Source organism: Colletotrichum scovillei (assembly GCF_011075155.1).
Source record: "Colletotrichum scovillei strain TJNH1 chromosome Unknown Contig00009, whole genome shotgun sequence".
NCBI classification, from domain to species: Eukaryota; Fungi; Ascomycota; class Sordariomycetes; order Glomerellales; family Glomerellaceae; genus Colletotrichum; species Colletotrichum scovillei.
Window position 1 is genome coordinate 2072624 of NW_023336267.1, and position 25976 is coordinate 2098599.

A 25976-nucleotide genomic window follows, 5' to 3' on the forward strand; every position below is an offset into this window, starting at 1 on the left:
CATATTGCCCAGGACAGTTTGGGTTACTAAGAATCCTCGATGGATACGTAGAAGGAAAGAAGGAAAAAAACACGTGAAATGACCTCAGGAAAGGTGGGAAATGGAATGCTGTCAATCTCGTTCGTGAGCCCTGCCAAACGGACGGGAAGGTACGATGGCCTAGGATAGGGCGCGCGCGGCTGCCTTGAACCGTCATGTCACCTCACCTTTGGAAAGAGTGAGTCCACTTTGGAAAATAGTTCTTTCCCGTTCGCTTCCCAAGTTCTCAACCACTCTTGCTCTTTCGCATGTCCCGTTCGCTCGGGCACAGACGCAGGGCCATACGGCACGTCTACATCGCCCGGTTTGGGCCTTCCCCCGTTTTCCGTCTTGTTGCGTGTACCAAACCGTTGGGCTGGCAGACAGGTAGGTATCGAGATCGAGAGACAGAGACAGAACACAGCGTACCAGACAAGAAAGAGAGGGCACGCCAAGCGCTTAGACTGCTCCGTTTGAAAGATGCGACCCGCCGCCGGGTGCGAATGGATGGCTGGAAGGTATGGATACGCGCCGCCGCCCTCTCTCTTTCCCCAAACCCCGAAATCAAATCTCCAACTCCCCTTGTAAAATGGAAGGAAGAAAAAATTCCCTCCCCCAAAAATTAGAGAGAAGAAGAAAAAAAGCACCATCCCGCGCCGCCACGGGTCTAGCATCCCAGGGCTCCGGTGCCAGGAGAGGCTCGACAGGGTCGCAGACGGGGGTACCTTGCTAAAACGAAATGCACCCTGGATCGCTGGAAAGGGCACATCGGCGACCGGTCACCGAGCATGCAGCACCGACCCAATTAGAGGCTCCACCGAAGGGAACCGCTCCAGAAGCAGAACACAGCTGCAGGGCAAGCCCCGAATTTCGAACGTGGTGGTACTGCTGGCTGGTGTGTGTTGGAGTCATTGGGGGCGGCGGAATGCGACAGGAGAGAAATGGGACAGTTGCGAGTGGTTCCTGCACACAACGGTTCTATTGCGGTGATTCTGTCAATTTTCGAGTACCTGCGTATCTGTAAGGTAGATACGGACTCCAAGGTAAGGTGCGACTAGACACCTAGTCTGTACCTGCCCAGCATTGGTTTCCCGTTTACAGATTACAGAGTACAAACACAGCCAAGAATGTACTATTGTATCGCGCCAAGAAGATTCTTTCTAACCTTGGATGTCGAGTTTCTTCTCACACGCCTCACGCCTCACTCTTTTCAAACAGAAGAAGGTACTCCATCTTCAGACACACCTCGTCTTCAACAAGGCCAGCCATGCAGAGGAGGAGTATCCGTACCTTACTCCGTACCATACCTCAGTCGAACATGCAATGGGAAAAGGCAGGGCAGGGCAGGGCTCTCTGCAAAATAAGGCAGTGAGGAGCCTGAGGAGTCCTCGGACGGGCCTTCTCCTTGCTCACCCTCACCCTGTCCCGTCCCTCGTCCCCGTTCATCGAACCCTCGCCCTCACTCACAGGCTCACCCTCACTCATAGTCTCATACAGCCCAGATCCATTCTCACCTCACCCCATCCATCCCATACCGTCCCATCCTGAGGTGTCTTGCTCTGTGCTGCCCATCACTCATCCAGGGCCACCATCCCATTACCCATCGCCCATTGCCTCGACCGTACCACTAAAGTAGATATATCGGTCCTTCCTCCGTCGACGGGCTCCATCGCTCTGACCCTCCCCTCTTCTTTCTATCCTCTTTAACCTGACAGACCCATCCATCCCGAACACATTAGAATCTTCTTTCTTTTCTGTCCTTGTTGTCCCACAGCCTTTTTTTATTGATACCTCTTTATCTATCCAGCCAGTTGCTTTGTGTGTCTTCTTTTGCTTGCACTGCAACTCTCGCCATCCATCACTGCCATACAATTCTACAAAGTATTTGGCATTCTCATCCATCGTAGTCTATCTGTACCATCAACCTACAGGTAGTGAACTACAGTGCTCTGTCTCTGTATAGAGTAGATATATCCTCGTCCTCGTCCTCCTCCGCACCAGCCAAGATCGCATTGCACTTACACGCGCTGTGTTCCTTGTCTTGTTCCCCTCTCAACACTTTTTTCTCTCATTCCGCCCAGACCACGCCTGCTGCGAACCCGGCAAGACCCCTGCACGCTAAGGCAAGAGCTAGCCATCTTGGACGCCACATTTCATCACCCACCCTGGGACAGCTCGACCAGCTTCCCCATCCTAGCGCAGCGATTGGGTACAGGGCCTCTTAACTGACCCCGAAGAGAGAATTCTCACAGCAAGAGCAGCCCAGGAAGCCCAGGAAGCAGGTGCACCCAGCTAAAGCAACAAAGCGGCGACTGCTCTAAACGGCAGGCCCAGCCAACCACAGCTACCATACCCAGGCGCACACCCTGTGTGACTCCTTCCTTTTACAAAGGGTCGTCGGCGTAGTCTTTTTTTTCCCACGCCTGCCGCCTGCCTCGCATATTCGCATCCATGCCTTCCGCAATCTTTCCTGATCACCACCCAGGTCCGTACAAACCACACCTCTCCAGTCCACCACCCAAGCTATTCTTTTTTTTTCTCCCCTTCTACCTCTGCACGCCCAAATCTCAACTCTTCACCACTTTATTCTTGTCTACCGCCGTCACTATCGACATATTCATTCTTGAACAAGCTTTTGAGTATTAACATACCCTTTTCCATACAAAAAGACCTTGGTCTTATACAGGCCAAGCAATCTGCTCTGGCGAAGTTGGCCATGAGCTCCAACAAGGATTCACGCGCCCCTTCGTCATCGCCTCCCTTCCACTCCAACAAATCGACCGCCGCCACGAACTCGAACTCGAACTACCTCACTGAGCCCCAGGCACTGCCAGTTTCTCACCCTCACGATGGCCTTCTCCCGCCTCCAGCTATGGCGCATGCCGTTCGATCTATGAACGACTTGAGTGGCCCGATCGCCCTCCGCGATCGCTCCTTGGTCGCAAACTCCGATACCCCTCCTGCGATGCGCAGCGTGGTTTCGACCGCTCCGAATTCCCCTAGAATGTACGTATAGAACCGAAAAAAAATATTTTCAGATCGGTGCCATCCTGAGGGAATACTCCTTCCCTCCTGGTGGCTGAGCATTTTACAACATCCTACACTCCTCATATTCTGGAGCTTGGCTAATGGAATAAACCAACAGCCCGCCTGTCAGACAGAATTCTGGAGGAACCACTCCCCGCCTTCGCCCCCACCCCGCCACACTCAATGTTCCTGGCATGACTGTCTCGAGAGCCTCGCCCGACGGCAAGATTAGTGACCGCGATGTCGCTGCGAAGCTGGTTATCGTCATGGTTGGACTTCCCGCGCGCGGAAAGTCCTACATTACCAAGAAGGTCCAGCGCTACCTGTCTTGGCAGCAGTACAGCTCTACAATCTTCAATGTCGGCAATCGCAGACGCGTGGCTGCCGGCATGAGTTCCCCGATGAAGCCTGCCTACTCGCCCGCTGCCGTTAGACTCGACCCGCCGGCCCAGGCTGCTTCGATCCTGCTTAATGGTCATGCTTCCCGTGGCAATAAGGAGCCTGCGGAGCTGAACCTCAATGAGGAGAGCGACGGCATTGACCAGTCCGCCAAGTTCTTCGACCCAACCAACGAGACTGCGGCCAAGATGCGGGAGCAGGTGGCCTTGGACACTCTGGACGAGCTTCTGGACTACCTTCTGCACCAGGGCGGTTCCGTCGGCATCCTCGATGCGACAAACAGCACTATTCACCGCCGCCAGCTTCTGGTCGACCGAATCAAAGCGCGCGAGCCCAAGCTCGGAATTCTCTTCATCGAGAGTATCTGCCATGACCAAAATGTAAGTGCTCTCATCGCGCTTGTCTCTGAAAATCTCATCTGACGTGTTTGCAGCTTCTCGAGGCCAACATGCGCCTGAAGCTTTCTGGCCCCGACTACAAGGACAAGGATCCTCACCAGTCTCTTGCTGATTTCAAGAGACGTGTGGCCGCCTATGAGAGCGCTTATGTCCCCCTTGGAGAGTACGAGGAGGCCCACGATATGCAGTATATTCAGGTATGTTCAAGCCCTGGCGCATGGAACCACAAGTCGCTAACGCGCCGCCAAAGATGATTGATGTTGGCCGCAAGCTGGTCCAGTATAGATTGCGGGGCTTCCTGAGCGGCGGCATCAGCTCTTACCTGACGACATTCAACCTTGCGCCGCGCCAGATATGGTTGACCCGGCATGGACAGAGTGTCGATAACCGCAATGGAAAGCTCGGCGGAGATTCCGACCTCACCGCCGACGGAGAGCTTTACGGACAGGCTCTCCACCGATTCATGACCCAGAAGCGCAAGGAGTGGCTCATTGAGCAGAAAGATAAGATCGCTCAGTCGTCATTCCCGCCTAAGGCCGGCGACCACACCCCGCCGTATCCCGAGCTGAATCGGGAACTGGACGAGAAGAATTTCTGCGTCTGGACCTCGATGCTTAAGCGCAGCGTGCAGACGGCACAGCAGTTTGACAATGACGACGACTACGACGTCAAGGCTTGGGCGGTGCTGAACGAGCTCAACGCTGGCCTCTTTGAGGGCATGACGTATGAGGAGATCGCCAGAAGATTCCCTGCCGAGTATAAGAAGCGCGCTGCGGATAAGCTCCATTACACCTACCCGGGTGTCGGTGGAGAAGGATATCTCCAGGTCATCGCTCGCTTGCGCGATATTGTCCGCGAGATCGAGCGTATCGAGGATCACGTTCTCATTGTTGGACATCGCTCGGTCTGCCGTGTGCTCATGGCTTACTTTATGGATTTATCCCGTGACGAGATCGCCGACTTGGACGTTCCTCTGGGCATGCTCTACTCTATCGAGCCTAAGCCCTACGGCTACGACTTCCACGCGTACCGCTACCTGCCGGAGAAGGGAACGTTCATCGAGCAACCCAACTACCGCCCGCAGCGCACCGTTAACCGCGACGCTTGAGATCAGAGCCAAAGACAGGCTTTGACTGTATCATATGACGACCTGTACAACACGAATGGAATTCCGGAAAGGAGTTTTGGGCGTTGAGGAAAACTCAACTACGACCACGATTTTGCTCATTTTTTGGAAGGGGGGACTTTTTTCTTTTTTGGAAGGGCGTGGGAAAACACGATCCCACACACATGATTTGCTCTTACTTTGCTACTACTTGAACCAGGGACTTCTTCAACCTCGGAGGCGGGAAGGGGATTGAAGCATTTGCTCGGCGTTCGGGAATCCAATACGGCCATCTGACGAAAGAGGTCAAAAAGATACCCATTACGCAAAGATTCACGAGGACCATAGCCGGACGGCCCTCTCATTGCTCAATTTTGTAAGGCTTGTTCACAAACACAAGCAATTAGGTTCTTCTAGGCAGATAGGAGACAAAAGTCTATCACATGAACATGCTGTGCCTGCCTTTTCGGTGAAGTGATGTTGAATGATGGTGTAGTGCCCAAAGATCTTTGGGATCTGACTAAACAGGCTTTCCTTTCCGAAGATCTGGATGGCTTGACTAACAAAGTGACAATCTGACGTTGCCTTGTTGCGTGTCACTGCACTGTCTAGGCTGTGGACCGACATCCTGTAGGATTGACAGACAGTGGAGGCTCCGCCGAGGTGCACTAGCGTCCGTTCGGCAGATGTAACCGTAGAACCAACCCATGGGTAATGTGATGTGATGTGACAGGACAAGGGGGGAACCGTCATTTGTTTCTTTGGCATGTCTTGTTCCTGACAAGCCTCTAGTACGTAAGGTAGGGCGGCGGGATGGGAAGGTGCTGGGTTGGGGGATGTGAGGAGTGTGGCGTGACACACACACCCGATCCAGATCTGCGGGTGTGCCCGGGAGAGCCGCACCGGGTGAAACTCGGCGTTGATTGAGGCTCAAAGGGCCCGGCGGTGTTCACCCCCTTGTTCGTTGGCGTCCTCTTTGTCACGAGGTTTGGCGGACCGAATTTTGATATTCGGGCCGAGGGTTTCTACGAACGGCAGGTTTTTGTGGCTCGGTTTAGATGGTATTTGGCGTCTGGAGATAGGGGGTTTATCTGGTTATAGATGGTGGAGTCGTGAGCTGAAGGGTTGGGTGATGTTGATAGGGGTTTTGGGGGTCGAGGATAGGTGTGGTGTGATTGTGAGACAATGTAGATATGGCCGTATCTAGCGGAAGGTCTCAATTGTAAGGCTCAGTTCTTTAGGATGCTGAGACCATGATGCAGGATGAAAGACGTGTTGAGAGCAATGACTATACCAGTACGTCAGGGTCCGGGTTCATGATCATGCAAATGTTCTCCTGCCGAGAGCTCTAGGGAGCTTCACTGGGCCTGTGGAGGTTTGGACCTTTGCAGTCATCCCAAAAGCGACCCTTGTTTCTATGCATTCACTTTGTATGTATCTCCAAGCGCGCCGCTCTAAGCATTCGTGTGCCTCCGGTAGAAGTTACTTCAGCGCTATTGCAAAGTCGGTATGGAGAGACACGATGCTTGAGTCTGCCTCAGCTGCCTTTCCTTGTTCTCCATCGTTCCTCCTCTCTCATGGTCGAAGGAAGCTCCGATAGCCTGGGTTAGTTCGCATTCGCCTCGGTAGATCCTGGGTATACCAGGCCTCGATGACGTGATCGAGGTGAAGCCCGCCCATAGCTTCTGGTTCCTTGGCCACTTATATGGTATGCTTCATACACAATCTTGACTAGGAACGGGGTAAGCCAGCAACTTCTGAGGATTATTTTCACGGCGTTGATATTCTTCACTAACATCCGTTGCCAGCTTCAAGATGCCATAACTGACGAAGGTAACAAGGCCCTCATATAAATCCAGCTAGGCTACCGATACGTTCTTTTGCCCATCTCCCTGGCTTGGCGCTTTCAAAAGTTCTCAAAGGAGATCCACGTTGAAAATGGCTTTGGTTGCGAACCGCTGCGGAGTTCTCATTTTCTGAAGGAAGGCAGAGCGTTTCTATATCATATTCGAGTATAGTTGCCACCAAAGGTGATCGTCTTAAGGTGTGTGTAGTTGAGCTTGTATTGTTGGTCATCTATCTGGGGCGCGTCGCCCTTGTAGGTTGTGTGTGTGTGTGTGTGTGTGTGTGTGTGTGGTACGTATCGTACATAACCGAAGGGATGGGTAGCAACAAGTTATCCATCCTTAAGCGTCGAGCTCTACTCGACACGTATTCTGGACAGAATACCCCAAGGCGGTTCGGCGCATGGGCATGCTGAGTTTTGTTCAACCTGAGATCAAGACTGGGATGGCCGGCTTACCCAGTATATGCTAAACACACCGTCATCGAGGCCATTGGTCCTCAGAAAGATGGCACAACTGCTATCGCGGAAAACTGGCCTAGGTGGTATCGACGGCCTTGATATCCCCAAGCCTGCCGGTGATGAGATTATATAACCCTAGAAAGTATCAGATTTGTTGACAGATCGACGATGTGTCCGAAGAGGAGCTTAAAGCATTACGTCAAACCCACCGGGAAACTGAGGGGGGCGTGGAGATGAATTAATTCTGTCCGCTCACGTTGAAAAAGGGAGATTGCTACCACCTCCACAATTTCTCAGTGACTCTGAAGATGAAGAGATTGGTTAGGATACTATTGAGACCTAATCGGTCCGGAAGTGAGCGGCTCCTGGTCGAGAACATGATCTACTCCCCCAGTCTCATGCGGTGCTCCGGGCTCGAAGATCAAGGAAGACTCGAGCGCCGATAAGGGCATCTTAGTATCTGTCTCTCAAACAAGACTTCACATACGAAGAACATAACGTGTGTTCCCCCCGAGGTAAAGCTAGGCGGCGACCGTCGAACCTCGATGAGATTCGAGCAGCATACACTCATCAAAGCTCGTGGCCTCTTTTACAGTACGGAGATCTACCTCCGTATGCCTGACCTCTAGTGAGGCGTGAATCTCAATAAAGCCTAGAAGCCTATGCATTCTTTGGATAATCCTAGGAAAGAAAGTTGTAGCGAATGGAACTCACCATCCATCCCCATACCTAGAGGGGAAACCGTCACAGGCATTTTGAGAGATGGCATGTGGAAGCCGACATGCGCTACTCTACAATACACGTCGTCTTTGAATCTTCTTGAACTTCCAGGCCAGCCATGGTAGGCTGAAGGGCCACTAGAAGTCATTTCTCCAGACGCTCGATCCGGTGTAGCTTTGTCTTGCTCACACCTTCTCTCCGCCCGCCGATTTCGCTGGACACACCGTCACCATGTACCTACAAGGCTATATATACCTCACTCCCTCTCGTCGTGTTCCAGAACTATTGATATGACCATCTAGAATACGTGACGGACACCGCCCAGAGTTGGCGAGGAGCAAATAGCAAACTGAATGTCGATTCTTTCGTACTGCTCTACTAATGCCTGGCCATGTGAGATATTGCTACCTGGTGGAACCAGGAAGAGCAAATTGCTGCTGGGTTGACAAGTAATTGAGGTAATAGCATACCTATATATAGTACTCTGAGGCAAAGGGCCGCGGATATCATATACAAACACTCGATTAGCACGAGAGATGTCTCGGGCGCTTCGAATCGCAACAGCAAACATGGTTTCAGTAGAACACATAAACACAGAGACAAAGATGTCAGATCAACTCTCGTCTTAAAGCCTGCAAACTTGAGGCTGCTTTCTTTAGTAACTATCCCTCACGACCAAATTTGCTTGTGCGTGTAAGCTGGCCAGGCTCTTAGACTTCTTCGCGCGCGCCTGTTTGGGAAGACCTGAGCCTATATGTCATACCACGGACAAAGCACCGCGCGGATGTCTACCTGATACTACATGCATATATGTGTACCGGTCATCCCCAAAGATCAAAGTCCCAACAAACCTAAATCGTGTCTAGCAACTACAGACAGATGGGATCACCGGTCATCGTGTATGCCAGACAAGTGCCATATCATCATTATCACTTCAAGAGACCTCGGACCAGAAGTTTTTATGAACAAATTTACTATTGTTTCACATATTTACATAAAGCAAAATGGTATAAACACCAAACCACAAGCCACTCATCCGTTGACCAAATGACTCGACCAAAGGACAGCAATATAACAAAGGGCAAAACAGAAAAAAACCGACAAGCCAACACAATATTTGTCGCTCATAAAGCACGGGGTTTTGAGGGTATCAAACAAGACACCTTTTTGTAGTGTAGGGTATTTCCAGGAATTCCAATGTCTCCCCTCCCACACGCCTTTTGTTTTCGACCCGATGCCCCTCGTTGACCTCGCGGTCACTGTAAAAGCATCATTTCTTTTTATCTTTTCATAACACTTAGCTCCTTCTGTGAACGATGGAAGAGTGTTTAGGCCTGAACGGGCTTGATCTGAGTAAAGATCTCGCCGGCGGTGCGCTTGACGATACCGCCAGTTACGGGCAGGCTGGTGCACTGCTCGAGGAAGAGATCGATCTCGCGGGCGGCCTGTCTGCCCTCGTTGATACCCCAGACGATGAGGGACTGGCCACGGCGGCAGTCACCGGCAGCAAAGACGCCGGGGATGTTGGTGCTGTACTTGCCAGGCGGGGTCTTGACATTCTTGCGGGCATCCTTCTCGATGTCGTCACCGAGGATGCGGGCTTCGGGGCCGAGGAAACCCATGGACAGGAGGACGAGGTCGGCAGGGAAGAACTGCTGGGAGCCCTCAATCTTCTTCATATCCCAGCCACCAGTCGCGGAGCGAGTCCACTCGACGCGGATGGTGTTGATGCCCTTGACCTTTCCGGAGCCATCGTCGACGAACTCCTCGGACATAATGCAGAACTCACGGGGGTCCTTGCCCATGTGCTGCTTGACCTCGGTGTGGCCGTAGTCAACACGGTAGATGCGGGGCCACTGGGGCCATGGGTTGTCGCGGGCACGCTCCGGGGGAGGCTGGGGAAGCAGCTCAAAGTTGATGACGGACTTGGCGCCGTGACGGACGGAAGTACCGATACAGTCGTTACCGGTGTCACCACCACCAATGACAACGACGTCCTTGCCCTTGGCGGAAATGTAGGAACCATCCTCGAGCTCAGAGTCGAGCAGGGACTTGGTGTTCTTGTGCAAGAACTCCATAGCGTAGTGGATACCCTCGAGCTCGCGACCCTTGATGGGAAGATCACGGGCAACGGTGGCACCAGTGGCGATGACGACAGCGTCGTTCTCAGCTCTGAGGTCCATGAGCTGGATGTCCTCGCCGACGGCAACACCGCATTTGAAGTTGATACCCTCAGCAGCCATGAAGTCGGTACGGCGCTTGACAATGCGCTTGTCGAGCTTCATGTTGGGGATACCGTACATGAGAAGACCACCAGGGCGGTCAGCACGCTCGTAGACAGTGACGGTGTGACCAGCGCGGTTAAGCTGATCAGCAGCAGCCAGACCAGCAGGGCCGGAGCCGATGATGGCAACCTTCTTGCCGGTGCGGACCTCAGGGGGAGTGGGGATCATCCAGCCCTGTTCGAAACCACGGTCGATGATGGCACACTCGATGGACTTGATACCAACGGGGTCCTCGTTGATGCCCAAAACGCAGGCACCCTCGCAAGGAGCAGGGCAGACACGGCCAGTGAACTCGGGGAAGTTGTTGGTCATGAGCAGACGGTTGAGAGCATCACGCCATTGGTTCCTGGAGTGACTGTTAGCTTTTGATACAACACACACGTTCAATCTAACAGATGGATACTTACTGGAACACCAATTCGTTCCACTTGGGAATGATGTTGGAGATGGGGCAACCCGTCTCAGACTGGCAGAAGGGAACACCGCAGTCCATACAACGAGCAGACTGGTACTTGAGCTCGTCCTCATCAAGACGGGAGGAAAGCTCGGCCCAATCCTTGGTACGGGTCTTCGCGCTCCTGTACTTCTCAGCACGGCGCTGGTACTTCATGAAACCCTTGGTCTTGTCGAGGACAAGGGCACGCTTCTTCTCGGCAGCATTGTCACCAATGGTCTCCTCGATATCCTGGAGCTTGGCAGCCTTCTCCTCCTTCTTGTTGTGGACACCGGAGACGATGGGCAGGTTGTACTCGGCGCGCTTGGCCTCAGCAGCCTTGGCGGCCTCCTCCTTGAGGACGCGCTTGTAGTCGACAGGCATGACCTTGACGAAGCGGGGAAGAGCACGGTTGAAGTCAACCAAGATGCGGGCAGCAAGCTCGGAGCCAGTGTAGTGGTGGTGGTCCTCAATGAGACCGCGAAGGTAGGCGATCTCAGTGGGCTCCTCGACAGCCTCGGCCTCAACCATCTCAGTGTTGAGCTTAGAGAGGAAGTCCTTGTGGATGTCGAGGACGTAGGCGATACCACCAGACATACCGGCAGCGAAGTTGCGGCCAGTGCTGCCGAGAATGACGACTCGGCCACCAGTCATGTACTCGCAACCGTGGTCACCGACACCCTCAACAACAGCGGTAGCACCGGAGTTGCGGACAGCGAATCTCTCAGCCGCAACGCCGCGGAAGAAGCAAGTACCCTTGGTAGCACCGTACAAGCAGACGTTACCAACGATGATGTTCTCCTCGGCCTTGAAGACCGCGGAACGGGGAGGGTAGACAATCAGGCGACCGCCGGACAGACCCTTGCCAACGTAGTCGTTGGCGTCACCCTCGAGCTCGAGAGTAACACCAGGGGCCAGGAAGGCACCGAAGGACTGACCCGCGGAACCCTTGATGTTGACGTGGACCGTGTCCAAAGGCAGACCATCTTCACCGTAGCGCTTGGAGATGTGGTAAGACAGCGAGGTACCCATCGCACGATCAGTGTTGACAATGTCACACTCGATTCTAGAGGGGAGTCCCTTGTCCAGGGTCAACTCGGCCTCAGAGATGAGCTTGTTGTCCAAGCGGACGTAAAGCTTGTGGTCCTGCTTGCGGACATTGAAAGTAGCAACACCGGGGCGGAGCTTGTGAGCAGGAGTCAGGAGGAGAGAGAGGTCGATGTTGGCGGTCTTGTTGGTGCGCAACTCGTCGTTGACCTTGAGAACCTCGACGTGACCAACCATCTCGTTGATAGTGCGGAAACCAAGCTTGGCCATGATGGCACGGAGCTCGTTGGCAACGTAGTAAAAGAAGTTGATGACGTGCTCGGGAGTACCGGTGAACTTCTTACGGAGCTCAGGGTCCTGGGTAGCGATACCAACAGGGCAAGAGTTCAAGTGGCACTTGCGCATGAAGACGCAGCCCATGGCGATAAGAGGAGTGGTAGCGAAGCCCCATTCCTCAGCACCGAGCAAACAGGCCATGGCGACATCACGACCAGTGCGGAGTTGACCGTCAGTCTGGACAACCACACGGCCACGGAGGTCGTTCAGGACCAAAGTCTGGTGGGTCTCGGCAAGACCAAGCTCCCAGGGAAGACCAGCATACTTGATACCAGTCCAGCGGGAGGCACCGGTACCACCATCGTGACCAGAGATCAGGATGTGGTCAGCCTTGGCCTTGGCGACACCGGAGGCGACGATACCGACACCAACCTCGGACACCAGCTTGACGGAGACGCGAGAGCGGGGGCTGGAGCACTTGAGGTCGTAAATCAACTGCTTCAAATCCTCAATGGAGTAAATGTCGTGGTGAGGAGGAGGCGAGATGAGACCGACGCCAGGGGTGGAGTGACGAGTGCGAGCAATGGACTTGGACACCTTGTGACCAGGAAGCTCACCACCTTCACCGGGCTTTGCGCCCTGGGCCATCTTGATCTGAAGCTCGTCAGAGTCTGCGAGGTAAGCAGAGGTGACACCGAAACGGCCAGATGCAACCTGCTTGATGGCAGATCGCATAGTGTCGCCGTTGGGCAGACGCTGAGAACGCTCAGGATCCTCACCACCCTCACCAGTGTTGGACTTGCCACCAAGTCTGTTCATGGCAACGGCCAGAGTGGAGTGAGACTCCATGGAGATGGAACCATAAGACATGGCACCAGTACAGAAACGGCGCACAATCTCGGTCCAGGGCTCGACCTGCTCGATGGGGACGGGGGTGCAGTCCTCGAACTTGAAGTCGAGCATACCGCGGAGAGTGCAGGCCTTGATCTGCTCGTACTGGGAGCGGGAGTACGCCTCGTAGGACTTGTCGTTCTTGGTGCGAACGGCATCCTGGATGTTGGCAATGCAAGTGGGGTCGTTCATGTGAGCCTCACCACCATCACGCCAGTGGTACTCGCCAGACTCGGGCAGACCGCTGATACCGACAGTAGCACGGGAGGGGAAACCACGCTCGTGGAAACGGAAAGCATCCTCGGCGATAGCCTCGAACGTAGCACCCTGGATACGAGAAGCAGTACCCTTGAAGCAGCGCTCGATGACGCTCTCGTCGAGACCGAGAGCCTCGAAAATCTGGGCACCCTTGTAGGAAGCAAGAGTAGAGATACCCATCTTGGACATGACCTTGAGAATACCACCATCGCAAGAGTGCTTGTAGTTGTGGATCAGAGCATCATCGGAGAGCTTCTTCTTAATAAGCTTCTCGCGGTTGAGCTTGAGGATGCACTCCATGGAGAGGTAAGGGTTGATAGCATCGGCACCGTATCCGAGGAGAACACACATGTGGTGAACCTCGCGAGCCTCAGCAGTCTCAACGACGATGGCAGCCAGAGAACGCCACTTGTTGCTGACCAGGTGGTGGTGAACCATACCGGAGGCAAGGAGGGCAGTGACGGGAACGCGATCCTTGGAGGTGTTACGGTCGGACAGAACAATGATGCGGTCCTTGTTCTCAATGGCAGCGGTAGTCTCGTTGCAGATGTAGTCGAGGTGGCGCAAGTAGCCCGCGGTGCCCTCGCTCTTGGGGAAGGTCAAATCAATGACCTTGACAGTCCACTCGGGGTGGATGGTGGACATGTTCTTGATAGAGTTGAACTCAGGGATCGAGAGGATGGGGCTGGGAAGCAAGAGACGACCGCACTGAGAGCTGTCCATCTCCAACAGGTTGCCCTGAGGACCGACGTAGCACTCCAGAGACATGACGATCGACTCACGAATAGGATCGATGGGGGGGTTGGTAACCTGAGCGAAGAGCTGACGGAAGTACTCGTACAAGAGACGGGGTGCTTGGGACAAGCATGCCAAGGGAGCATCGTTACCCATGGATCCGAGGGCTTCCTTCTCGTCAGAGGCCATAGGAGCCAGGAGCAAGCTCACCTGCTCGTGAGTGTAGCCGAAGGACAGAAGAAGAGGATCCTCCTGCAGACGGGAGGCGTCGGGCTTGGCGGCGACATCGATGGACTTGCCAACAGTCTCGAGAACCTTGGGCAGAGTGATGAGCTCCTGGTCGATCCAGGCGCGGAAGTCCTGACGGCTGGAGACAGCCTCCTTCAACTCCTTGTCGTCGATGATGCGGCCGGCGAGGGTGTCGACGAGCAGCATGCGACCGGGCTGGAGACGACCCTTCTGGATAACCTTCTCGGGCTCGACGGGAATAGTGCCGACCTCGGAAGCGCAAATGATGCGGTCGTCGTCCATAACGTAAAAGCGGCAAGGACGCAGACCGTTACGGTCGAGGTTGGCACCGCAGTAGCGTCCATCGGCAAAGGTGAAGAGAGCGGGACCATCCCAGGGCTCCATCTGGCAAGCAGCCCACTCGTAGAATGCGGCCTTCTTGGGGTCCATGTGAGTGTTGCCTTGCCAGGCCTCGGGGACCATGAGCATGACAGCCTCGGGGAGAGAGAGAACACCGTTGATAGTGAGCAGCTCCAGGACGTTGTCGAAGGCGGCAGAGTCGGAACCACCGTCCTCAACGATGGGGTAGAGGCCCTCAAGCTCCTCCTTGAAGATGTCGGACTGCATGACACCCTCTCGGGCCTTCATCCAGTTCTTGTTACCGCGGAGAGTGTTGATCTCACCGTTGTGGGCAGCCCATCTCAGAGGCTGAGCACGGTCCCAGGAGGGGAAGGTGTTGGTCGAGAAACGGGAGTGGACGAGGGCGAAGTGAGCCTCGTAGTCGGCGTTGACGAGGTCATAGTAGTACTGGTACACCTGGACGGGAGACAGCTGTCCCTTGTAGACAATGTTCTTGTTGGAAAGGGAACAGAGGTAGAACCAGTTCTGGAGACCAATGGTGTGGGTGGCGCGCTTTCTGAGGACATACAGCTGTCTTTCGAAGAGTCTGTCATCAAATTGCTCGGGGTCGGTGTTTTCGGGGGCATTGGTCGGGCCGTAGGCGGAGGTCAACACGACGAAAGGTTGCATAATGATGGGTTCACGGGACTTGGCAGCAGGACCAAGTAGAGTCGAGTCAACGGGAGGCCTTCGCCATCCCAAGACACGCAGGCCTAACGATTCGGCAATGTCTTCCAACTGCCTCTTGGACTCTTGCAAAGTCTCCTCGTCTGGCTTAAAGAACAGGTTTCCCGTGGCATATTGTCCCAGAGGCGGCAACTTAATGCCTTCCTCCTTTTCAAAGTTCTTGACAAAGAATCTGTGAGGGATCGAAGTCATGACGCCAGCGCCATCACCGTCTCGTGCATCAGATCCCACAGCACCTCTGTGGGTCATGTTGCAAAGCAGGTTGCGCGCTGTGAGACTGGTCAGCTTGGCTGCTGGGCAAACATTGAGCCAAGGAAATTGTTCAACTCACCATCGCTGACAATCTTGTGGCTAGGCTTGCCCTTGATGTGGCTGCGAGAGGTGTCAGTGGTTGCCTATGTAGAATTGAGAACAAGTCTCTGTCTGGTCTTCTAGACATACCAAGCAAAGCCGACACCGCATGCGTCTTTCTCCAAGCTCGGATCGTACAATCCTCTGCGTTCGATTGTCAGTATGGACATGTTGGAAGTGAGAAGGCGAGGAAACATACTGCTTCACCGGCAGAGCACCCGCCCAGGAGCCATTGTTGTCCGTCTGGTACTCATAGGGAGTGTATTGCTCTTTTTCAGATTCAATATGGATTTGTCGGTCGTCGAAGTCCTCGTGCAGGCCCATGCTAGGCGAGGATTCGAGCCTGATTGCAGTGGAAGGGGGTGGTATAGGTCGACGGGGGAGGGACTATTCCAGTCGGCAGCAGTCGATCGGTAGGAGCAATGGCTCTGGTACGAATCTATCACACCCCAAAACGGGTTCAGTTAGTGACGCTGAGGGACGAAGATGTGTTGGTCAAGTATGACTTTGGTTCGATGGTGGTGAATTGAGGGGGAGTAAACGCCCAATGACCAGACACAGGGTTGCACAGGGCACACGAGGGGTCTTGAGCCACGCAGAGACAGAGAGAGAGAGATAAGGCGAATGGTTGACGGTGAGTTCTGAGAGTGAGAGAAGAGTGGCGAAGAGAAATCGTTGGAGGGAACTGGATGCGGGGTGCGATATCCTTCAATTAAGCTCGGAGCTGGCGAGGGACGCACGGAGGACCAGAGGGGAAATTTCCAGAGCAGGCCAAACTCTACTCTCGAACCGGATTGCTACGTCGTCCGGAAGTGAGGGAGCATCAGGTAAACTGGGAGCAAGAGTGAGAGAGCCTGGCGGTGGTATTGACTCCCGACCCCTGTTCGCAACGACGTAAAGCCAAGAGGGGCGGACAAGCATTCCGAGCAACAATGCGCAAAAGGCAGCAAGCAGCAGCACATGCCACAAGCAATGGCGGCAGAACATGGCTCTAGTAGGGGCATTATCGGTAGCAGTGGGAGCGAGGCAAGATGAGGCGAGCAACGCTCAAACCAAGCAACCGAAGCCGAACATGGAGGGACAGGCTAGGACGAGAGCAAGCAAGCAGCTGGCAAGCAAGACTTCAGCCGTGCCTATCCAACCCCAAAGCAGCTCAGACAATGGAGGGTCAAGCAAATGCAAGCACTGCCAGATGCCAGAAGCTGTTTGGTGCTGTCTCTCTTTCTTGCCGACCACAGCACAGCTGACGATGATTGCGGTGCCAGTGTCAGGGTGCCGTTTGCCAGTGCCATTGCCAGTAGCGCAGCATTGCAGAATGCGGTGCCGGCGTGGGCCGTGGTCGGAGCCAATGAGAGGTAAGCTGTTGCCAAAGCATGCGGCTAAGAATGGTGACGCCAGTAGCCGGCCCCAATCTGTCGTAGAAATGGGGGAACAAGCACATGGTCGCACACGCCAGTCCCGCCCATACTAGGCCGCCACCGGCCGACAACCCCTCCAAGATTTTTTTTTTTTTTTTTTTTTGGTGTGTTGTTTTGGCTTGGGGATTGATAGGCGATTGCAAGCTCCATTCCCGCGGTGACCTTACATCACATCCACAGGGATTACGACCAGGGGTCGCTCGTCTGGGCCTACGGGTGTGTGGGGTCGTCTGAAGTCGTACATAGTCGCATGCCCAAGGGAAAAAGGGTGCATGTGTAGCGCTGTGCAGGAGAAAATGTGCGGCTGTCCCAGAGAAAGAGAGTTGAGACGGAGGACGGAGATGCCAAATTCGTTGGGAATTGATGCGCCGTCAGATGCCATCGCCGCTGCCGCTGCTGTTGCTCTTTTCAAAGCCATTGGTATTGCCAATGCCGCTCTCTCGTCAAAAGTATGGCTTATACTCGCAGAGTCGTTTTCGTATGAATTGGTCTCCTCAAGTGCTGCTTTCTCCGTGTCTCGCTTGTGATGCTCGTGTCTCTTGTCTGTTCGGCTCCGATTTCTCTCACATACTCAAGCTCTCTGCTTCGATTCTCGTCTCTCCTGTGTGCCTTGCTGTTGGGCTGAATTGGCCGGTTGGTGGCATTGTGTATAAGGCAGGTGAAAGGTAGTGGGAATGGCATGACCGTGTCTCGGGTCTTGAGACGGCGGTCCCTATGTGAGCGCACGTGTATAAAACTTACCGACAGGCTTTGGGTATTGTAATGGACCAAATGTGGTCGAGATGTTTGCGCAGTGGGATCGAGAGGGTTTCTTTCTACCGTCGTAGCACCGCGCGTGAAGAGTGGGAGGGCGGAAGAAAGAGGAAAACAGAAAAGGTGGGAGGTGGGAGACTGGCAGCCTTTTATGAAAGGTTTGGTGTATTGGTCCAAGTGTGTGGGCGAAGACGGGAGAGAGAGGAGTGGGTGAAGAAGGAGGAGGAGGAGTAAACGTCCTGAGTCGGCGCTGGGCCCAAGCTGGGGGAGGGGTGGTTGGAGGGGGGTATCGAGAAGAGGCTAACAAGATGGATGGGAAGAAGGCGATCGCCGGCGGCCACCCGAACGACAAGAGAACGCAAGACCAGAGGAAGCCAATGCAATTTGGATGAATAAGACGATCCTGTATGGAGACATGGAATTGGCACATAGTAGGAAAACGGGGCAATGGGTTCGGGGAGCACGAGAGCGAAGAGCGGACGAGGCGCGGAACGACAATAACACGGCAAGAAGGCCCTTTTCGGGGATACTGGCGCTTTCCTGCCAGAAACGACCGATGGGCTGGCTCAGGTTCTCACTTGCCTTGTTACTTTTTTTCCACCTTGTGGCAAGCCGACCAGAGAAAGGTTCAGCCAACCAGTGGCTCTCTTGTGCAGAATGTTGATCCACTGCTCAAGGTACAAGCAGACAGGCAGGCTAAAGAATACCCGTCTACTGGAGAAAATCATACGGCCCCTCCCCTGGTAATTTGCGAGGTGCAGTAGGCTCAAGTGCTGGTGTTGCATATGCGCTCTGCCTCTCTCTTTCCCCCCCTTCTCTTCGGTTTTCCTGTCGTGTTTCTACGTTTACTGAGAGGGGAATGGGCCGAAAAAGAGCAGTGGGGGTTTGCAGCATGCAAAGTGGGATGAAATGGGGGTACGTACCGACCCCAAATGCAAGAGCTAAGGGAAGGAAGCAAGTTGCTGCAAGAGGCACTGAGATGGGATGAGAATGGGAAGGAAAGGCACGACCTCGTACCTAGGTACCGAGAAGCAGAGACGGGAAGTCATGCAAAAAGGCGGCAGGAGCAGTCATAGCAAATGGAATGGGAGGAAAGAGCCCAAAAGAGGGGTACGTATCGGTGAGAGAGGCTCCGTGGACGGCGCGGCTGTGTCTGTGCGCTGCTGCTGCTGCCTTTCTCTCGGGCGTGTCGGTCTTTCTCTCCCATCCCATCCCATCAGGGTGGCCTTTTTTCTGTTCTCGACAGGTACGCTTCTTCGAAAACCAAGCAGACACGGACTGCCTGGAAGGTGTAAGACAAAACCATACTCCGTAGCATGGTGGGGTCCGAACAACTTACGCAGTACGGATCCCTTAGCAGGGCGAAGCGCGGTCCAATCAATGCATCGATCAATCCAACATGTATGGTCTCCCATTGGCGGCGCCTGGCGAGAGTCTCCAAATCTCTGACTCTTCGACAGCGCACTAACAGAACGGGACCCGTGGGTTGCTTGCGGGTGCCACTCTCCGCCCCGCCTCCGGTCCATGGGGCATGCGTCGTCTTCTCTCCTGCTCCGTTTTTCGGTCCATGATCCATCTCTCTTCAGTGGGCTCGCCGCTCCTCTCCACTGCCCCCTAGTCGTCCAAGTTGATGCTACCATTTCCACCATGCCACCACCCTGCTAGCCTCCTTGCCTCCCACGACATCGCCTGGGAAGCCCGCCGCTGTTCGACTGTTACCACGCAACGAACCTTGGAAATAACCCCTTCAAGGTGGCCTGTCCACGGGTGAGCATGGCCTGAAAGTGGACCGGTCCAGCGCACCATTCTGCCCCTCCACGGCTCTGGCACGCCGCACTCCAGGCCCAGCTCGACAATCGACCACCACGGCTGTTAACAACGCTGCTTTTGACGGGGGACCATGCTTCCGGGAAATGGAATGGAATGTCCCCCTTCCCCTCCCCAGTGTTACTGAGTCCTCCTAAAAGCCACATGCCAGAAAACACCGCACATCGGCCAGAAGCAAGACACCATCGACACGGCCATTCAGAGAGATTGACAGCCAGCTCATCATAGAACGACCGCTTGTACCGTCAATCTCAGCCTTCTCAGGCCAATGTCTCGGCTTTTGATTGCTACACAGCAACAACTCCCGGCATCCCACGCTTCCCCGGAGGGCCCTCGCTCACACTTCAGTCTTCAGGATGTTCATGATCTTCCGCCACGTCAACCTCGATCGACTTTCCTCCCCGTCGGCTCACCCTTCACCCACCATCCTAACAATCGATCCACCCACTCACTACCTCACGCTTCCTCGCCAGTCTCTCCATTGCCCCAAACCTTCGTCTCATGCTACCACCAAAGGCAATACGTGCCGCCAATCTACTTCCCCATGCGCCACCACTACCTCCTCCAGAAATCTAACTGGGTCCCTCCCACCATGGCGGACGTGCCAACGTTGCTCTGCGGGGTCCTCCCCTGACCGTTGGGTAGGTATTCCGTCACGCCGTACTACCGGCCTAACAACGCTTCAACCCAAATCCGCAAAAATACTGGCTTTTCTTTTTTCTTCGTCGTTGGTCAATCGACATTGGGGTCAAAACCTCGAGGTAAGACTTCAGATTACCTGACGTACAGCCCGGCCGCCTCATCTGGGGGGAATGGATCACGACAAAAAGCGTTCCTCGTCTTGCTAGGTCGATGCTGCCGACATTGTTTGGGCCAAATTGGCACTCCATAAACTTGTCCTTCGACCGACAAACACGGCTTCCATTCATTCCATTCCGTTCGGATATTCCGCCCGGACTTAGCGCTAGGAGATGCCACGCCTCGGGAGCCATATCCCATATTCCGCCTGAGAGTCTTGGCCAATGGCGGTGACCCAATTTCAGATCGACCAACTTGAAGAAGATCGGGTCAGTGTATATGACGCCGGAGGCGAGCGGAGCCTTTTGCTGTGTAGTCCGTGGATGAATGCCTTTTTCTGCCCGCTGCTGGGCTTGAATACATACTCATCAGAAAAACACAGACCGCCATGCCTTACTTTGCCCTGTGGATCAAACGCTGTGCGCATTTGTGACTCTGCTTCGGATGCATTCCGAACGCCATTCAGCGCTGCATTTACACTACTCGAGGCACATGGAAGATATCTCGGATAGTCACCCGAGACGTGTACGCGGTGCTGCAGTCTACCAGACGCGACGGTAGACGGTCAAACTTCTTCCGCACACCCCGGACAAGCAACGTCCTATGGTTTACTTGGCCACTCTGGCGAATCCCTTTCCGTTCAAGCGTCGCTTGCGGAATACTGTGTGTAAGAGAATTTTGACACAAAAACCCAGCGCCTCGGCGAAAACCAGCAGCAGAGATGCACCCCACACACTCCATGCGGGCGGAGCAGGGGGTACCCAGTCGTTTTTTGCTCTCTCGAAACTGAGTCGTTGAAAGGTTAATGTCATCAACGAGCAAGCTTTGAGCTTGCACCAATCAGCGGCTTGGATTTCAAAGAAGCCCTTGGCCGAAGTCGCCCCGGATCTTGGGGCCCCTGATAAATCGCAGGATGCCCCCAAGCAATTGGACCCGGACCCTTCTTGGACATGGGCCACTCCAGCATCGATGCAAGTGATTGGGGGAGCAAGTTGGGGGAGGGGATGGTGTTGAACATCTGTTCCATTTCAAAGGCGCGCTTGCACATGCTGATGGAAGACTTACTTGTTATTACATTGCTAGCGTGCAGAACCAGCATCTGTCAACTGGGCTGGCTTCAATGTCTCGCGGCCCTGCATGCACTATCTGTCATTGCTGCACTATCAGCCGGGGCAGGTCCAAAAGATGGCGATTCTTGAGATCAACCAAGCTGCGTCAAGGACTCGACGTTGCGCAGATTCCGAGCTGTTTCCGAAATCCTATCACGAATGAGAGTGGTCGGTATATCTCTTGTTTGCCTATCAGCCCTCCGATCTACGGAACTTGGTGGTGTCCACGGCCGGCTGGACGGCAGCGGCCGACGAAGGACCAGGGGCATCTGGGCTGCGACCTGTATCTTTTCCTCAAGCGCCTGCGGCGGCATTGATCACGGATACCGATGGACGGACCGACTGACAAATGAACCCCCAACACAAGGTCCGCTCAGCAGAAGGACGCAGCTTGACTGCGGTCTGCTCCGCGAGAGCGATGTTCCAGGCGCGACGCACGTCGCAACTGCAAGCAATACGGGCTTTACTGGAAGGCTAACCAATGGCGGGCAGCACCGAGCACATGCAGACAGGGAGCGGGGCAACAGCAGAGAGGTGAGATGGGAAGAACGATTCTTTGCTGTACAGAATGGCGCTCGAAAAGGCAACTAGTCACCCGTGTCACCCTCTTCTCCGGCATATCATCGACTGGCGAGTTGGGCGTCTGACTGCATTGCAGCATCGACAGTTGTTGCCCAAATCGAAAAGGGTTGCTGTCAAAAAATCGACAACTTGAAATTGGAGAAGCCGGCCAATCACAACTAGAGCCTCATCTTCAACCGTCTTATCTTGAGCCAACCAAGATGGCCGCTTGCTGCATCTGCATCTGAGCTATAGCGAGCCAGGTATGCCCCTAGTCGGCACATCCATGCCAAATGCGACCCCGCCGACCGGAGGCGTTCGAGATCTCACAGTTCCTTGCTCAGCACGACCCTGTCTGTGTACACGCACAGACATTCTTGGTCTCTTGGCTCTAGAGCTGGAGGGGAGGTGAGAAAAGGAGAAGGAGGGGGCCATCTCCGACGGGATTCCAACGTCCAAGGTAGCCTGCTGAGAAGCGGCACAGACATGCCAGCCACATGAGAGACACCATCCGCACTCGGTGATGAACCACTTGGGAGCGACGCATGCATGGGCTACGTCACAAATGTCACCGACGTGCACAAAAAGATGCTTGTTCACACACGCACGCAAGTACATACCACAGGTATTTTTTCCCCTCTCGGTTTAAAGTTTGTGAGAAAAGCTGGTCGTTCCGGGACTCACTTAGGGTTTCGCAGGTTAGCCTGTCGACCAGCACGTGTCTGCATCCTTGATCTGGATGGACAGAAACTACATACGACCTGGAAGCGGTTACGATCACCTATGCCCTCCTGGAGCAACCCTCCATCTCCGCATTTGAGCAGCAATGACGCTTCAATATTCGAGGGAGTCGTCTCATATTGGATCCATACAGTCGGCTAGAACACGGGGACGAATGAACAGCTCGGTGATTCTAGTCACAAATCAAATGTCCGGCTACACATGTCAGTGACATATCAAGCCCCATACTTGGAGCATGTTTAGCGGGCTCCTGGTCAGCAACTTGAACAACAGGAATTATAAATGTCTGGTCTGGCTTTGGGAATGGTAGCTACGCATCCATTCCCTCACGTCCTTGTGGAGTTTGTCACGACACGAAGCGAAGCTGGGTGACGGGTCCGACATGGCATCTGCCATTTACCCATAGCGCTAACCAAGCCCCCCCGAAGTCGGCTCGGCCGTTCACCCTAACTAGGGCCGGGCGGATGTAACCCCTGGCTGGCGTTCTGGGACCTATATCGGAGACGGCCACGACCTCAGACCCAATCCATACCAACTTGCAGGGGGGTGTCTTGCTTAGTTGCTCGGTAGTAGGTCTAGGACAGAAGCGAAAAATTAAACGGGCAGAAGAGAGAGTCCACTCGAGTCAGCCCATGGCCGCGAGGAATTCCCACAAAGCGGAAATATGGCATTTGAAACCTCCACTTGCGCAGCCAATGCCAGCAACTCCGAAGTCAGCGCTGTTCCGACTTCTCCCGACGAGACACATCAGAGCGGCGCGGGGTGAATGCGCTGGTCCCTCATTTCCCCGTGGCTATGCGAATCAATGGCGGACGAGAGTCGACGCAGAAGCGCAGAGAATGTAAAAAAACGGAAAACGAATCCAACACCCCTGCCTTTTCTTACCAAACGAAAACAGTAAACCCCTTGGAAACGAGGAGACGCAGGCGCCTGAGGGCTGAGCCCACGCAGTCTGGGTGAAACCTAGTAACCAAGGAGCGCAGGTTCAACGAGTTCGGTCTGAGATTGATGCGAGGCATGCCGTACAGCAGTTCTGGCGGTGGGAACTGGGTCTAAGTCCCGACGGAGGGAAGAGTCATTCGGTCAAACTGGCGGACACTCTCAATTGGGTTTGAGCATATTTTTATTTTTCAAATGCTCTACTGTTAGCCTGATGGAGGGGCATGGAAATGGCAACCTTCCAGGTACCCACACATTACTTTGCGATGAAGCATTCGTGACTGTGCTGAACCATGGCACACTTAAAGACATGTCGTTGAATTTGTGAGGCAGACGACCACAATTCTGCCGCCCGCAATGAAGCATCGTGACTTCTTCTTCGCAGGGATTAAGCGCGCTAGGCGCGGCGCGTCTGCCAATGTGGGGTAGACCCTTACACCCCCCAGGGAGTACGTACTGTCGAATCGTTTACTCTTTGCAACCTCGCGACAAGCAACTTGCAGCGGGGTCCTGTGCCATTTGCGACGAAAGCTCTCGACAGCTACGAAACGGCTTCCATTCGGCTGTCTCTGACATCGATTTCTTCACGCGCATCAAGCCATTGAAACATTCGCAATACTTGATCATTGCCTAACGGCACCTTGCGAGTCACAATGTTTGGCCTTTTACCAGACCTCACCCCACGAGACGTGAGCTCTCCTACCTCTATTGACATCTCCAAAAGCATCCATCTCGTCCCCTGTGCAACCATCTGACCTCATTGTCAACAGTCACACTCGATCTGGTACACCTCTTCCCGCAACCCAATAACCCAAGCCGCCCTCCTCGAAGCCCACGAACACAACAACCACCATGGCTCCGCCCAACAACAGCAACAGCAGCAGCAGCAACAGCAACAACAAAACAGCTCCTCCTCCCGCCGCGCAGGCCAACTCCTCATCGAGCGGTCCGCGCTGGCACGCCTCCGCGCCGACGAGCACACAATGGACCGCCGCAGGCTGCACGTGCAAAATTTCGGAAGCACGTGGCTGAAGCCGCCCGGCGTGCCCAAGACGCTGCACCAGATCCGCGAGGAGCGGCGGGAGCAGGAGGAGCACGCCGAGGCCATGAGGCGGGAGCAGCTCGCGCTGGAGCTTGCGGAGGCGGAGGCGGGCGGGCAGGATGATGATGGGGGGTTGGGGGTGCTTGGTGAAGGGGAGGATGGGGAGCAAGAAGAGGAGGTGAGGGATCTGGATGACGAGATTCCGGATGCTGCGGAGGAGAGTTTTGGGTTTGATGGCGGGGAGGATAGTATGGCGGATGATTTGTCGTCGAGTGAGGGGCGGCCTCTTTCTCTTGATGATAATGATGATGATGAGGAGACTGAGGAGGAGGAAGACGATGACGACGAAGATGACGACGACGCAACGGCCGTGGACGAGGACGAGTACGAGAGGCGAGACGGCCTCGTCGCGGCGAGGATGCGCATGGCGGACGACGCCTTCAGACAGGCCTTGGCGCGGGGCGACGTCGACGGCGACGACATGTACGGCGCCGAGGAGGAGCTCGAGGCCTCGGGCCAGGGCCAGATGCTCGACGAGGAGGACCTGCTCGAGGACGGGTTCGCCGCCGAGGGCCTTGTCGACGACGACGACTTGGGTATGGGCGTCGACATGGACGCCGACCTGGACGACGAGATTCCCGAGGCCGAGGGGCTGAGCGGGGTGTATGAGCATACGGACTCCGAGGCCGAGGTCAGCGGGTTGACGAGTAGTGTTATCAGTAGTGGCGGAGAAGAGGAAGACGACGACGATGACGATGAGGAAGGGGATATCAGTTTTGCGCCGAGGGCTGCGCCTTTGCGGGCCCCGTTGAGTCCTACTGGGGATCGGGGGAGGGGTAGCGCTGCTGGTGCTGCGCGGCATCATCACCATATGCCGAGGAGTAGTCTGGATCTCAGCGGGTTGCTTTCTGCGGACGGGAGTAGTATGATGGATAGTAGTCCCAACATGAGGGCTCACAGGCGTTGAGGGGGGGTGGTAAAGAATGGGAAGGGAAGGACAGAGGAAGACGGAATTATGATACCCCCCACGGTTCCCATACATTGTTTCGAGAGAACTTGCAGCGATGGACGTGGACATGTCCTCGCGTTCACGAGTCTTTATAGAAGCACAACATGCATACACCAGACCAAGGCGTTAGTGCAAACGATAGAAGTTTAATTCGAACTCTTGATAGAAATGCAAAAAGGCATGAGCACCAGAGACTCGGTGTCGAAGGTTTATAGAA

At 54.6% G+C, this 25976-nt stretch overlaps 3 protein-coding genes across 3 annotated transcripts; 2 read left to right on the top strand and 1 right to left on the bottom strand.

Annotated features, from left to right (window-relative positions):
• The first annotated feature begins 994 nt into the window (after positions 1-994).
• On the top strand, positions 995-5395 carry HER10_EVM0001025 (6-phosphofructo-2-kinase). Its single transcript, XM_035470788.1, has 5 exons — positions 995-2503; positions 2688-3024; positions 3164-3824; positions 3878-4039; positions 4093-5395. The coding sequence occupies exons 1-5, from the start codon at positions 2470-2472 to the stop codon at positions 4948-4950; spliced, it is 2052 nt and encodes a 683-aa protein (XP_035328832.1). The 5' UTR covers positions 995-2469; the 3' UTR covers positions 4951-5395.
• Positions 5396-8990: 3595 nt separating this feature from the next.
• Positions 8991-18267, bottom strand: HER10_EVM0011935 (glutamate synthase). Its single transcript, XM_035483167.1, has 5 exons — positions 15762-18267; positions 15653-15706; positions 15543-15583; positions 10665-15480; positions 8991-10603 (listed from the first exon to the last, which is right to left on the bottom strand). The coding sequence occupies exons 1-5, from the start codon at positions 15884-15886 to the stop codon at positions 9301-9303; spliced, it is 6339 nt and encodes a 2112-aa protein (XP_035330155.1). The 5' UTR covers positions 15887-18267; the 3' UTR covers positions 8991-9300.
• Positions 18268-23993: 5726 nt separating this feature from the next.
• On the top strand, positions 23994-25939 carry HER10_EVM0001424 (uncharacterized protein). The gene is made up of 2 exons (XM_035471172.1): positions 23994-24397; positions 24479-25939. The coding sequence occupies exons 1-2, from the start codon at positions 24362-24364 to the stop codon at positions 25715-25717; spliced, it is 1275 nt and encodes a 424-aa protein (XP_035328869.1). The 5' UTR covers positions 23994-24361; the 3' UTR covers positions 25718-25939.
• Positions 25940-25976: the final 37 nt, after the last annotated feature.